Source organism: Ambystoma mexicanum, chromosome 4p (genome assembly GCF_040938575.1).
Source record: "Ambystoma mexicanum isolate Mex_15411 chromosome 4p, UKY_AmexF1_1, whole genome shotgun sequence".
NCBI lineage: Eukaryota > Metazoa > Chordata > Amphibia > Caudata > Ambystomatidae > Ambystoma > Ambystoma mexicanum.
In genome coordinates this window covers 607465287-607481606 of record NC_090927.1, presented here as the reverse complement: position 1 = coordinate 607481606, position 16320 = coordinate 607465287, and the positions used below count along the sequence as shown (strand labels likewise).

Here is a 16320-nt window from a genome sequence, read left to right as displayed (position 1 = left end):
CTTTTGGACCATGCCCCGCTAGTAACATGGAGGTACACAAACAAGAGGACCCCCACACCAACATGGCAATTGAGAGCAGAAGCACTACTAGACAGTGAATTTCATGAATACATGCAGAAGACTATAAAAGAATACTTTCAACACAACACTGGCAGTGTAGATAAGTCTGGAACCCTGTGGGATGCCTCTAAAGTAGTGGTTAGGGGAGCGGTGATGGGGAAAATGGGGGTCGCAAGAGGAGCATGCAAAGGGAACTGTCTAGCATAGAAGTGGACATAGCAGAGGCCGAAAGACTAGCTAGATTAACGGGGGGGGGGGGGGGTAGAACCGGCTGAATTACTATCACTAAGGATACAGTGCACTGCCATCTGGGAGAAATTGGGGAATCTAGATTACGGGAAATACATACAAAAATGACATGTCGAAGGAGATAAGCCATGTAGACTCCTCACCTGGTTGACCAAACAAGAGGTAAGGAAGGAACCGATTAGCGCAGCAAGGAACAAGACAGGGGAAATCGTTAGAGCCCAAGAGGACATTAAGTGGGTATTCTCACACTTTTACGAGGAACTGTACTCCTCGTATCAAGGTGCTGAGACCTGGGAACTGCAAGAGGCCCTGACCCAAACTGAACTACCATAACTAGACAGAAGAACAGGTAGCGATACTAGACACCCCACTAACAGTAGAAGAACTTGAAACAGTACTTCAAACAGTAATTGAAAGCCTACCAACAGCAAAACCCCGGGCCTGATGCATTACCCGTGGAATTCTATAAGAAATACAAAGGGATAATAGTACCTAAACTGCTTGAGGCCTACAAAGAGGCATATACCCGGTCAACTACCGGATAGCATGCTACAGTCCCTAATGCCCATCCTGAAACCGGGGAAGACACCCCTTGAATGCGGATCATATAGGCCACTCTCTATGATTAATTAGGATAGCAAGATCCTCACGCCCATTCTAGCCAATAGACTAAAACGGGTCATAAATACTCTGGTGCATCCAGATCAGACGGGATACGTCCAAGGACAGAACACCATGTGGAATCGGAGAAGATTACATCATGTCATAGACAAGACCAATCAAACAAACAGGAAGAGTGTGGTTGCCTCCCTAGACGCGGTCAAAGCCTTTGACTCAATCAACTGGGAATGGCTACTTGAACACTTTGGGATGGGAGCAGGCTTCCTGCGGTGCATCAGATTGATATACAAGGAACCCGGCGCCAGGGCCAAAACAGGCAGGCATGTCCCGGCGGCATGTGGAATATACAGGGGAATGAAACAGGGCTGCCCGCCGTCGCCAATGCTTTACATACTGGCCCTGGAACTGCTGGCAGCCTTCCTCAGGAAGGAATATGGCAGTGCGGGTACAAGTATAAATAATACGACTCACCTAATCTCGTTATAAGCTGACGACATGCTCTTGTACGTCATTAACCCGGAAGACAATCTGCCATACTTGCTTGATGTTTAACAGCATTCGGTAAGCTATCGGGCATAAGCATTAAACAAGGGTAAATCCTCTCTGTACCCCTTGGGGGCACTTAGGCGTAGGAAAATAGACTGCCTGCCTAGCCTTGGATTGAAATGGGCACATACTTCCTTCCGATACCTGGGGACAGATATACACCATGACACAGTGGCGTCACACCAAGATAAAACATTAGGAGCACTTGGGAACATCACAAAGCCCATGGCGTTTTAAAAGACACTGCCACGGAGATGCCGGGCAGGGTAGCCCTGTTAAAAATGATAGTACTTCCCCACCTTTTGTACCATTTTACTAACATACCCTACAACAAACCGGATACATTCTTGGCCAAGATGAACACAATAGCAAGGGAATTTCTGTGGGGGGGGGGGGGCAAGAATAGATTAGCACTAGGCACATTGCGGAGAGCTATATTACCCGACAGGCCAGCTGCAGTTCATGGTGCACTGGCTAGGAGACAAGACCTCCATAGATACACTACACCTGCAGCCCACACTACAACACTGTTATTTGAAAGAGCTCATATGGATGTAGAAACACCTACACCAGTCGCTCTCCTCAATCATCACACTGGGCCTCACCCTATGGAGGAGAGCATGGAAAATCCTAAAAAGCCTGGATCCCTGTTTGGCACAAGTCCCCCTAGCGGGAATGGTGAACACCCAACCAGATGCGCTCAAAGCATACCGAAGACACTGAGAGGCAAAAGGGATAGCCCAAGTAGAAGACCTTTGGAAGGAGGGGCAGTGGGTGGAGTTCCAAATCCTAATGGAAGAGAACGATATACACAAAGGACAATTCATGTTACACAAATGCATGGTGGAGATAATGAAAAAAGGTGGCCAGGCCTACGCATCGGAGAAGAGATGACTGGGTGCTAGATGCCTGGTACGATGTGGCGGAAGGAGGGCACACAGTGTCCAGATTGTACGAACTGCTCCTGCATAAGCAGAACATCACAGAACTGCCTGCATGCCGAAAACGGGAACTAGAATTTCAGAGAACTTTCACAGACTAGGAATGGACAAGGGCCTTGATGTATATAAAAAAGCTTTCCAGAAATGCGAGGTTTAAGCAGACAACTATATGTCACGTAGAGAGCCTGCCTCACCCCAAGCAGGATGGGATGCAAAACAAAAGAGACCTGCCCCAGATGCGCAGCGGATAATGCAGATTACGCTGCACATGTTTTGGACCTGCCCAGTAATAGTGGAATTCTGGGACCAAATCAGGACTAAAGCTGCGGCAGGGGGAATACTAATGCACGCTTGGACACCAGAATCCTAATTGTTGGGACTATTCCCGAGGGGCAACAACCAGAGAGCACATCTGGCCAAAATGAAGTAACCAATGGGCATCCTGGCGAAACGCTGAATAGCGATAGCCTGGAAATCTAGAACAGGCCCGGCAATCGAGGCATGGTGGGCAGACTTGAAGCTATGGTCGCTGGTTGAGTCAACAGTATGGACGAGGGCCCTACAAAGAGGAGCGCACGAAAGCTGCAAAAAAATAATGGCATGCAACACAATGGTGCAGGAGCTGTTTGCACCCAGCACCGGAAACAACCCAGAGAGCCCCAGCGAGGAAGAGTAATATAAACAGGAACCCAGATAGGGAGATAAGACAGAACACTAGCCGCGACCCATCGAAAGTGGGAAGTGGGCAACCAGAACTCGTAACCCCCCTCTCTAGGATGATCCGCTCGGAAACTCACAAGAGACAACAGGAAACGGAACATAGCAAGACTGAAACGTACGCCAAAAAACACAGGCTGTATGAGGCTCCCGCCACTGCGTGTTGTATTGTATGCAAAGTTGTTTGTTGTGGAAGTGTTGTACACAAAAATCAATAAAAAGTCACACAAAAAAAAGTAATCATCTTCTTGCTTCATCCAGAAGAAACATCCTGTAGCAGATTTCACAGGAACCTTTTTGGGATAAAGTCTGCCCAAAGTCCCTAGTCATTATGAAGACCAGGATTTCAAAAGAGTGCAGATGCTTCCCCCAACCTCTCAGGGGTGCATTTGAACCAACCCGCTGGAGGAAAGTCTGCAACACCGGTACCCGGGACTCCTGCTGAAGTGGACATCCTAAAAGTGTCCCAGGCAACCTTCCTAACTCTTGCTTTATGTATTGAGGCTTACCTGGGCAAATAGTCTCTATGGGAATACATTAGACTTAAATTGGACACCTCCACTAAGATGGAAGTTATTGGAGCACGTGAAAAATACCTAAGCAGGATAGGTTATGCAGACTTTGCGGAGATCAAGTTATTGAAAGCAATAAACATCTTTTGCTTGAATGCAGCTCCCTGGTGACTATAAAGAAGCACTACTTAAAAGGCACTGGGTCTAGGGCAAATTTACTTTACTAAATCACAAGCCCTGTGGCAAATCTTCATGGAGGGGAACGATCAAACCTACATATTCCACCTCATGAAGCTCTGGTCTCATATCAAATCCATACTAACTAACCTGTACACTTAGTACCATAGCTGGGGACTGATAAAGAGGTGTGGACTGTTGGACTCTTTATCATCACAGGACTGTTTAGTTCTGGTTATCAACACACAGGTGGCATTGTTGTGGTTATAAACTTTTATTTGGGTTAAAATAAAAGAGGAAAACCTTACCAATCCCTAATACTAAGAAGGGTTTCCCTGCCTCAACTAAAAACGTAGGACACAGTCCGGATGTCAGTCTAAAACAAATAGTCCACTGTCCTGTGTCAAAATCTATTTCCGTCCCTTACACTCTGAACTAAGAAAAAATGAGGATCTTCTTAGTCCTGGTGAGCGACTCCCTTCTTCTGAACTGAGGCTTTTGGTTCACCTAGTGATGAGACGTGTTCTCCAGATTGCGCAAACAAAAAGTTCTAACAGTTATCTTGGAGGATTTCTCAGTCAATGGCAGGCACAGAAAAGAAAGTCTCTTCAAATCACTTATTCTATTCACAATACCAGGGTTTTATGGTTCTTCCCTTGGCCTTCTTGGACTTTCACAGTTCACAAGGCCAAGAGATATGGCTCTTTCCCTGACCACCTTAGTTTCCCAGCTTCTCTGCTACTTGCAAGGTGGACCTGGTTCACTATCCTGCCAGGCACTGCTATTGCTTGTATAATGGTTGTCCTAGTGTCTTTATTTGGGGTTCCTAGACCAGTGTAAATAATTTCTTCATATTTCTTATTACCAGGGTCCCAGCCCCCTACTTCATATGCAGTTGTTCCTTTAAAGTCTCTCTCACAAGCTTTCCTTCCAGCCTTGAACTCCAGGGTACTCTTACCCTTCTCAAGTGGTATTCAGATCTGTCCTCAGGGACCTCCCTTTCGGGCTACTGCCAGCTCCAGGAGTCAATTTCTTTCGGCCAGTCCTCTCCGCATCATCAGCCACAGCGTCTGCATAGCTGTTTGTGGCTACTCTACTTTGCCGGCGTGCGCAGCGTGATCTCTTCTCTCGGGCAGACCTCTGTGGTCTGCTTCCAACAGGGAGAAGGGTCGTTCTGGTTTCAACCCTTTTTGGAGGCTTCAGCTTCTCGCCTCGTATCTCAGTTCCTCAGGTCTCCCTTCTCCGCTCCACCAACCTGCTTCCGGCTCCACGAGTGAGGGCTGAACAGACACTTACATATTGACTAGACTGCTGGAGTTGGTTGGGTTGCTTGGAATAATCTTAGTTTAGTCTCAGTACTTTTGCAGCATTCATACAGTATGTCTCTACTCTTCCTCGTCTCGGTACTTAGGAGGATGTTTGGATGTTCTTCCTTAAATAAGTACATGGAAGAGTGTGGAATCAGGTTACCCTGCATAGGGTAAGGCGATGACGCAGGGTATGGGATATTCAGGGTATTCCACATTCTTCCCTGATAATCGACCCCAGTCCCACAGGGGGATTCCCTCCCATTAGAACCACTCACTGAGTACCACACCCAGGGGTACTATAAGGTTGCAGCCTCACCTCCTTGGCCTCATGGGCCTCATGGGAAGCCTCCTTTATCCATAAGGGAAGCAGGAACAATAGCATGGTATTTGTCACAACGGATACATACTAATAAAATCATTTTCTTTTTTAACCTTCCTAACAGGGAAGCGCAAAAGACAGACTCACCTTTCCCTCAAATCTTGGCGAAGGGTCCCACAGTAGCCCAAAGATCAACACACTGCAAAGACCCAACAAAGTCGACACCAACACTACACTTTGAAAAACTTTGAGCGCCAACAACCCGATCATCACCTGGTCTGTCACAAGCTCCTTCAAGCCTCAATCAATTGCCGCTTGGCAAAGATCATTGTACCCAGTTCGCTACTTAAGATGAATCAACGCTTTGCAGCATCCAACCCATTGAGCCATTGAACCACACAGATTCAAAGATTACCTACCTGTCCCAAGCTTCTTCAAGCAGTGTCATTGCTGCTTGTTCAAATCGCACTGCGCTCCTGAATCTTGTCGAACTAGCCAGACATCTCAAACCAGATTTAGCGCAACACACAGTGCCCAGAAACCCAGCTCAATGCTGTTGAGTTGATGAAAGAAGGCAAAGGTATAAATAAGTGACTCTTCCCACCCCCATGGCCTTGTTCTGTGGGTATTAGTGATAGTTAAGACCGCAGTTAATGACAGACATTTTTGAACAGCGTTGACTTTTCTGCACGACTGCCTCTTTCTCCCAAACTCTGCAATCACTGTCTATTTCCTAATGGGTTGTTAGTGTTTTTAATAGCCTTCCGGTCTGTCCTTTCAGTCTTATTTTTACACAACCTTGACTGGAGAGGTCACACTTTGACACGTGTTGTACTATTATTGTTTTGGATGTTTCCATGCTGGCTCACACCATTTTGACGAGAATAACCTCTCCTGGGCCTATATGCTACCTTAAAATATGAAAGCTGTATTCTAGTCATGGTTTGCCCGTTACATCTTTATGATTCGGATCACTGCAGTCTTAGTGTGGGGCAGAGTAGGAGTTTAAAAACCACTACTCCTCTCTGTACTCCTGCACAGCAGTAGTCAATTTGTCACATCCCTCCCCCCCATCCCAGTCGTCCACTGCTTCACAGCCAACTGTCGAGATGTGAGCTTCCTGGGTCCCATATCGAAAGCTAACTAGAAAAATGGTGCTTTAACTGTCGAAGTTCAGGTTTTCGCCCCTGTGAGCATCGATTGAAGCACCATGGTGTTGCGGAAAAAATGGAACTGAGGCTACGGGCGCCGTGCGTCCTTTTTATAACATCCAGTGACGTCGCCCTAGATGCAGGACGCCCTCTGCCGAAAAAGTTCCCGAAGTACACAGCTGTGGACATTATATGTCAAAGATGTGGAATACGTTGGGACACAATCCATTCGAAGATGCCAATACTGGCATGAATGGCAAAACCATGATATACACTACATAAAGAATGACCACTCACTGAAGGCACCAATGGCAGAATGTAGACCATTTGCTCTTGCACTGAGCCCTGATAGCAACCTTCTGAGCATCCAAGTTGTCATCAAGAGCACCCAACATTCTTAAAGCAAGCCAAAAAGGTCAGATTGGGAGGATAGGTAAAAGACCTGTTCATCTGCTCTGGGAGAGGATGTTTTTCCACAAACGTAGATGAATGGAAGAATGCAGGGAAGACTTATAAGGTTCAAGAACCAGAACCTGGCCAGCTAGCACATGACAGCCAAGTTCATTCTTCATGAATAAAGTACTGACATTTCCAGATACCCCCGTGTATCAGGGGACAAGGGAGAACGCATGCAAGAAGCCGCCCTCCAAAGAGATCTTCCTGAGCATTGCCCAGAGAATTCATAACCCTGCCCCATGCATGTGAACTGGGGACACCTAGCATGGCGAAAGGTGAGGAATGCATCCACCAAGAGGAAGTCCCACTCAAATAGATCCTGAAGAACACCGGAATTAATCTCCCACTCATTCATAGATTCCAGCATGCCCAGAGAATCTGCTTCTTAGTTTGACACTGCAAGACGAAGGACAGGAAGACAATTCCAGTGAGAGATGGCCTACTCCCAACTCCACATCGAACATTGCAAGCAGATAGGACTTGTTGCCACACCCACTACCAATCCCCTGCTTGTTCACATAAGCTTTGGTGTTCTACATCAAAATTAGGACGATCTGGCCTTAGATATTTGTGAGAAAGGTTTTGATGGCATTGAAAAATATCGACCAATACAATGGTGTTCTGTACGACTCTGGGTTGTAATCTAACATTCAAAAGCTACAGTAGGTGTCTGGCTGACAGCGCACTCCATTGCGGGTTTGGGGGGGGTTCAGGGTGACCATTGATTAGGTTAACAGTTTGAAAAGAATCTATTTGAAAACAATTCAAAAAGAACATTTCCAATGGTATTCATTCCTTTCAAGATTTTAAATCATCAGAAAAATGAATTATTCAAAATAAGGAATTATTTAATTTGCACACAATGTATACATGTATTCCAAATAAACAATGGTCTGCATCTAAAAAAAAGTACTTTACGAAGCATAGTATCTTCAAATCAGTCAAACACTAAATTCGATTGAATATCCATAATTGATCAATCTTAAAGTTTGAAGGATTTCAACAATAGAACCACTGCCAAGAGTCAAAATCTGCAAACAAAAGTTATATAACAAACAAATACACCTACACCATAGTTTAAATGCAAAACAGTCACAAAGGAGATCCTCCACCAAGCCCACCAGGTTAGCACAAGGCCAATCTAGCCTATCGCTGATTGAGCTTCAGGACTTAAGAAGAAAGCAAAGTCCTGGAAGTAATCTTGGAGGTGGTCCTCTGCTGCTCCTACGGTTGGGTGGCACCATGCTCTTGATGACTAAGCCGACAAAAGGTTTAGAACAGCAATCTTGTGATCTCTGTACAGACTGAAAGGGCATGTGTGCTGGCTTCACGAAAACAAACAGAGGAGTGCTAATTTTCTTGCGAGTCAATTTATTGTCCTCAGAAGAATTATCCGCTTAATTCTGTTATTGGAAGGTAGAGTATACTGTCCTCCCTGAAAATCTAGGTTGAACCTTGTGGCCCTCATCCAGGGCTCCCTGTTAAATCAGCACCCACCAACTTCACCCTAGAGTCCATGTCTATGTGGTCCATGTGTGATTCCATAATGTCCTGTACAACCCGTTTTTCTTCCGACAGACTGGCATATAACATTTCCACTGTGTAGTGGTGGCAAACCTCAAAACCAAGGTACTCTCGCCAGAGCGTCTGATCCACCACAAGAGGGCAAAAGGTGTTGGTCTGTCTTAGATGGAGACACATTTTGGTACAGCCTTTTTCTGATGCGATATAGCATCTTATCTTTGCCATGGAAAGGATTCGGAGAAGCAGCCGGCTTTGGAGATGCTGACAAGGTGAGATTGGCCAGGGCGTCAAGCAGGGAGGTGTGTGGTTGCAGTACACAGAGCAACCTCTGCTGGTTTTATTAAGCCTAGTACGGCCTTCGGGTGCTGCCAGTGTCAATGCCACTGGCACAGAGTCCTTGGTGAAGATGTCTTAACATCTGCTGCCTGAATTAATCTATTTCATTCCCCAAGTGTAGAGGATTTAGTGGGAAATAGCACCAGCATAGGTGTTGAATACTCTGAGGTGAGCCTTTCTGGTGGAAAGCAAAGATCTTAGCGGCATGATCCCTGAAGGCCTTTGAATGCATCGACTGGCAGCATCTGCAATCCTCCATGTCGTTGTCTTCCCCAAGACAGTAAGAGGCATAGTCTATGGGGATCAAAATGAACATTTTCCTCCAGCAGTCGCATAAGGCTTGAAGCCCGATGTCTTCAGAGGGTTAGGCATGACAATTGGCAGTTAAGAAAAAATAGCTTAGCTAAGTGGCATTCCAGAAGTGAACCGAGCGTTCGGAAATTAAGTAACTGAGGTCATGGAGAACTATATATTAACCCCATATATACATATGCACACGGAACCAACGTTATGTTCGGTGTGGGGCTCACAATGGCGCCGGTTGGAACTGTGTTGTCCCCGGTGGTGAAAATGTTTCCAAAGACAGCTGGCACTGGAGACAGAATATCAATGAGAAGTGATCTTGCTTTCCTAGCTTTATTCAGCGTTAAAGTCATAAAAGCATGAACATTAAAAAACAAACAATTATAAATATCACGCCATAGAATAAAAATACAATTCATAAATAAATTGAAACTAAATCAAAACAGCGTGCTTATCCAATCACTTGCATCATAAAACAGTCAACCATTATCACATTGCAGTGTGCATGTGCCAGGGAGGAGTCTTGGCAATGTGTGGTTAATTGATGGTTAATTGATTTTCTCAAGGGCTTTGGGCATGGTATTTGGGGTCAAAGGATCCTCCTAAAGCTCTATGAATCCTGCTTTGGAATGGGCTATCAACCACCCTCACTTCAATCCAGTTAAGGAGGCGGCTAAAGCAGGATTATGATTATTTTTTTCCATTTCCAAATCGGGTGACTAGATATGCTGCATTACCTTTTTTGAATCATGAACAACCACCTTGTGATCATGTGCATATAAATCAACACATTCTTCAATAAAGGTGTGCAATCATGAACATTTGTTACAAATATCAGAACAAACTGCATGTATATAGTGTCTTGCCTTAATTAAGAGGTGATCCTTATACTGCTCTTGAGTTGTGAATCTTCTGAAGCATACCATGCAAGCATAACTAGGAATGGGCGTTCCGTGTAGAGTAATTGCAGGGTCACATGGCGAGTGGTCAAACCTATAAAAAAAACAACTACATGAACAGATCCATTGCGTAATATGGGAAAAGCAATTAGTACAAAATGGTAAGATACCTTAAGTATGGTTCTTAATCAACTAGAGCTTTCTTGTATCGAATGTCCTACATGCTGAAGTACAGGAATAGACCCAGAAATGGTCATGCTTGTGATGTAAGTGTTTTAGGACAGGACTAATGGGGCTACACTGCCAAAATGACATCCCTAGTAATATTTCTGAACTTAGTGGTCACATTCAATCACATATACAACCTCATTCTACTGAAAGCAAAGAAATAAGCAGAGCTGCAAAGATAGACCAGAGATGGTTCTCATCTTGATAACTAACCAATGTACTCTCAACACTCTCTTGACGTGAGGCCCAATTGGCTTTGCCACCTCGTTACCTTCTTCAGTTTCTCTTCTCTGACTGGTCTGCAGCTATCAGTTGAGGCATATACTTCTCTGTGTGGTTCGTTAATAATTTACAGTACATTTTTGTGTTTATGTGTTGATGTTGCTATTGGACTGTATGATCTGCATTCAGTTGGGTCTTTGCCTTGTTTCCGCAAGACTATAATGTTAGATTTGTTCAAAGATGCCCGACTGTAGGAAAGAGTTAAAGGGCCCCATCAGAACCTGTGCGAGAAACGAACAGAAGAATTTGTAGACGGCACCTATACGGCTGCCGGTCCATAGAACTTTGTGGGGTTTAGGGAATTTATGGCTGTATTTACTTCTCAATGACAAACTCTTCCTTCATTAGGCTGTGCTTGTGTTAGGGTTTGCAGTCCCTGCCTCAACATAGTCTGCCTGTGATTTTTTAAAAAGGGTTTCAACACTGTTAAGGTTTTCATAAAAGGTCATAAATGCCCCGGGTTTACTCTGCTCTTTGGTTTGACCAAGTAGGAGTTTGTTCACAGGTGGTCCGTTTAAACCCGAGCATTCAGACATCAATTTACTGGCTTTGTTCCATTGCTTCGTACTTTTGCGTAAGACTTAGAAAGTTTTTTTTCTGCTGAAGTGGGAGAATGGGAGAAAAGACTCCCCCCAATCTCCTCGCGCCCCTGGCCTAGAGGATCGCGACCCAGACACCCGCCACGAGATGAATTTGCCCATCTACCAGACGACCAAATACCCTGGTACAGGAACATACGGATGTGGCCATCAGCCTGCCCACCAGCCTGCCCTGCTCAAGCCGACACCTGCAGCATGGATGAACTCGACTAAACCCTTCAACAGTAAATAAACACATCGTTAGAGATGCCATGACGACCTAGCCAACTGTCAGAACACCGTGCAACCATGCACACTGTACAACCCCACACCAATCCACACGAAGAACATACTCAGTGCTATGACGTAGGTGACGGACACACCCACTGATGCGCACCTTTATTATTTTTCACATAGGTTTTTCGAAAATGCAGAAACGCAAGACGCACAAAACACTCATCTAAATGCCTGCTGACGCTTCTCCTAACCCTTGCATTGTGATGAAAATACAACGTAGACATGGTCCCGCCTATGAAGCAATGTGATACCGCAACTTAAAGTGCCGTGCATTAAACATCCCCACCTATGCACCAGGCCCAAGTAGGCCGCAAGCAAGAGCCTCCACGAACATTGAACGAGCAAGAGTACAATTGCTGACCCTGCAGAACGCGCCCAGCGAGAACTGACAGCCAAGGGAGCGATGTTGCAACTCGCATGCCACCAGCCGACGCCAAGGTCGCACCTGCAAGCTAAGCCAGACACACAGTGGAAAGTACAACTTAAATGTGCAGAATTCTGCCTCAACCACGGTCTCTCCTCACGTGACCAAGCCAAACCTGACAGGGTGCCAGACCCAGGAGGGAGAAGTCACCTGGGTCCCACGTTTGAGACACAGGCTGCAACAATGAAATGACCCAATGGACACCTACAGCGATGGGAATGGTCTGCTCTGAGGCATATGAGCAAATCCACGCATTGTCTGCACAAACACATAGTTACATATTGTTGCAAATGACAGGTACACCGCAAGCTGGGAACAACGATGGTCCCAGGCTGGGGGGCTCGCGAGTCGACCAATCAGAACATGGGGCATTCATCACTGACGCCACTAACATTAGCCAATCATTAGGGGTCTTTGTGTAACAATTTTCAAGTATCTAATAGAAGGGACAACCCAAGTATACCACCTGACTGACCCTTAACCACTAACAGCGTTCTCTATACGTATGCTATACTAACCCTACCACTCGAGGGACCAATCCAGAGTGGCGATAGGTTTTTTGCTAACTTTCCCAGGTGACGCAAGTAGCGCGTCATACTGAGGCAAAAAGGGGCCTGCGAGCCCCACGAATTTCGGGAGTCTGGACGGACGCGTACGATCCTAGACCCATCCCTGCCGTTATTCAATAAACAGCAGTAACACCTTGCTTCTTGTGTCTCATACTCATTTTTGGTATACGCGGGAGGAGTTGGGGCCTCCCAGCCCGGAGGTCCGCGGAAGGCCCAGCCGACCCCGGGAGAAACCCCCCGACAAGTTGGAGGCACCGCTCCGATCTGTTTAAGATCTGCCTTTTATTTTATTTTTCCGAGTACTCTCGTTGCGAGGAGGCCCGGCGGCGCGGCCCCCTCTGGCGCCGCCCCCTTTTTGAGGACTACAGGACCATCGCGGAACTGCGAGAAGACCGGACAGCACAATCCGGATATTGGCCCTCGGGAGCCGGTTGAGAAGTATCCCACCCGCGGTTGGCGAGTGTCCAGACGTGGTCCAGACGAGGGGAGGTGGTGAGCCGCTTGGAGGGGTGCACGCAGTCGAGCGGCCCCGCATCAAGAGAACTTGGTGAGTATGCCACACCCAACAAGCAATGTGAAATTGTGAGGGAGGGGGGAGGAATAGAATACGGGAGGTGGGAGGTGTCACCAAGGTGTGCGACGAAGATTTGATAAATTAGTGTTGGCGGTGAAGTGAATGGTAGCTGGACAAGTGCGAGAGCAGTCCGCTACGCTGGAGCACGAAAACATCACATGCGGCCGCTCGTAGACACTGATTGGCCTAGGTCGCGACCACCTTAGGGGGCGGGGGGTCTTGTGTGTGTGTGTGTGTGTGTGGTTTCCTACGAATTGGCGATTATTGATCAATGAGTAGATGAGGATCCCTATTGATCGAGCAGAGAAACTTGATAGATAGATGACGTTTCCCTGTAGGCGGTAGCTAGCTGGTTGCCTAATACGGAAGATAATTGGCTGGTTAAGCCCTCCTGTTGAGGGGCGTATCACACACGAGGCGACGCAGCGTGCGCAGTCTGATTATATTGTTGATTACCTTGTTCCAGGCGTGACAAGAGGACAGCTGTGGGGTTAACGGGGATAGATAGCAAACTTATTTCGAACTTTTGAAACATGAAAAGAACTTACCGGTAGTTTTGGAAGAGGTCGGTGACGTCACCAGTAGGGCTTTCATAGGATACCTCGAGCACAAGGCATTGTTGAAGAGTGGTGGAGAAGAGAATAGTGGTAAGGGAGTGGACACGGAGGTAAACGATAACGATTATATCGGGACAAGGTGGAAAGAGGGACGTGACCACGCACGGAGAACGCCGGCCACGACGAGTGAGGAAAGAGGAGGGGTCAAATAAAGTGAGACGGCTGTATAAGCATGTCACACAGGGCACGCAGCCGCAGGGGGCTGCGTGCACCTCGGCCGTAGAAGGGCCGTAACGGTGTTAGGTGAAAGAAGAAAAGACAGAAAAGAATATATAATTGCAAATGCTATATTTTATTATTTTCTTTTAGCGGACGATCGCAAGTCCCCAAAATTACGGGGCCAGGTAAAACATCTGAAATTGTATATTGTTCATTAATTAGCAAGATAACCGCTACCATATCGAGGGAGGATAACAACACAGTGCTATGTCATACGGGACAGGATCGGGAGGGTGGGGGAACACCCTCACTACCCCGCTACAGCATATATGTAAAACACTGTCACCACATAGGGAGAAACTGATTAAATACAGCATAGAATGGACACAGGGGACGGACAATAAAATGACGACACCCTGGCCGCCTAATGGCAGTTTCGACCCATATGTCCAACAATCACTATTGACCCATCTACATAACACATACAAGGGGAAGAAATTGACACCATGTGGAGGTGTTTAACTTATGGAGGATGTTCCAGGGGTCCCGACAAGGACCGAACGGAATGTTCACTGTGGGGGAAACAAAGGAGGAGAAGAAGGTTAAGGAGGAAGAACAGAACGGGGAAAAAGAGAGTGAAAACACACAGTGCACGGGGAAAGGACAAGAGGGAGGAGAAAAGAGTAGCAACGCAGAAGAAAAAGAAATAAAAAATGAACAGGGCGACGACATGCCCCTAGCGAAAGTAGTGAAAAAGGAGGAAGGGGGCTTATATCCTATAACGGAACTACGAGAAATAGTGAGAGAACAATTAAGGGCGGCTGAGGGGTATTCGAACCCAGCATACAGCCCACCACCATATACAGCTACAGGTGGCTACACGGGAGGAGAGGCAACAAGCACGGTAGGGTCAACTTATACGAAGATGCCCGCAAGGGAGGGGAAGACTAGCGAAGAACAAATTGCAGCCATAGGACACGACGAATGGGTAGCTGCGCAGGTGTTATTAAAATTGCGAGGTTCATTAACAGGGGAAGAGAAGGAGGTAGTAAGGAAAATGAACAAGGACAATGACAGTAAGAGCAAGATGAAAGGGGAAGGGGGGAAAAGAAAGGAGGAAGAGCTGATACGAGAAGAAGAGATTTTGGAGGAACGATTAGCGGAGTTAAGGAATGAGCAAAATGCCCTGATCAAACAGCTTGAGAGGGAGGAAAGAGAGAAGACAAGAAAGGAAAAAGTAAGAATGAGTTGGAAAAAATGAGGGAACGAACTAAAGAACGAAAGAGGGAAGCTGAAAGGGTGAAGGCAGCAGCAGAAAGGGTATCTCGAGCAGCACAGCGCGACGAAAAAAGGGAGGAAGAAGAGAAGGAAAAGGAAATGGAAATATGGAAGAGGAGAATACTATCAGAAACGACAAAGAAATACGAAGAAGGGAGGATGATAGAAAGCATATTAGAACGGGAAAGAGAGAGATGGAAAAGGAGGAGAGGAGGAAAGGCTATTGGAAAAGATGAGTAGTGAAGTAATGGAGGAATTAAAAAAGAAAAGCGAGGAAATGGGTGGAGAGATAGAGAAAAAAGAAGGGGAACGAGAAGATAGGAGGGGGGAGAGTGAAATAAGGAAATATGTACGCAGGAACACAGAAGTAGCAACAACATCAGCTTAACGGGGAGCAATTGGTAAAGAGGAAACGGGAGGAACAGATTTAATAGATTTAAAAAAAGTGACGATTAGGAGGAAAAAGACGGATTGGGGGTTGTCACTCCTGGATGAGTTTTGCAGCGAGGAAGAAGAAGGAATGGAGAGAGAGGGAAGAAATAGGGAAAGGGAAAGCTTAGATAAATTATATATCACCCGGACTAGCAGGGAATCACCATGGGCCTGCAGAAGCAAGGAAGAACTGGGGGGAAGTGAGGGGGAAGAGCAAGGAATGGCGGGATGGCACACACGTGCAGCTACACCCTCATCATCCCGTCCAACATGCTCCACCACCCCGCACTCATCACGTGCAACATGTCCACCTACACCTGCACACGCCGCTCACGAATACACACCCTACGCTGGCAGGCTTAGAGATCTTCGAGGACGCAGGCAGGAAGAACGAGTACACACGCCCACATCAAATACAGGAAATGATAAAAGAAGGGGAAGGGATGGAGGGGAAACATCTACGAGCAGGGGAAATATGAACATAACAGACGATGTAGACGACACGGAAGAAGAGGAGGGGTATACGGACTCGACTCTGGGGAACCCGGGGGGTCAGATAGGACACAACCTAATGCCACTTTTGGAGAGAGGAGGGGTTAGACCACAATACGTCCCTTGGAAGCATGCAGACAAGGAAAATATAAAGTGCAGGCTCCCATCACTAAGTGGAGGTGCGGGGAAATGGATATATGAGATGGAAAAACACACCGCAGGACAGAAACTGGCAGTGGGAGACGTGAAGGGCCTACTAATATCAATAT

The 16320-nt window shown here is 46.5% G+C and overlaps 1 protein-coding gene across 2 annotated transcripts in view; it reads right to left on the bottom strand.

Annotated features, from left to right (window-relative positions):
- The window catches only part of ZNF451 (zinc finger protein 451), a 1463718-nt gene that overhangs the window by 980582 nt on the left and 466816 nt on the right, over nucleotides 1–16320 (bottom strand). For both annotated transcript variants that reach the window (XM_069606175.1, XM_069606176.1), the window contains exon 6: nucleotides 10089–10215. In XM_069606175.1, the coding sequence (XP_069462276.1) occupies nucleotides 10089–10215 (127 nt within the window). The remainder of the gene's footprint in view (nucleotides 1–10088; nucleotides 10216–16320) is intronic.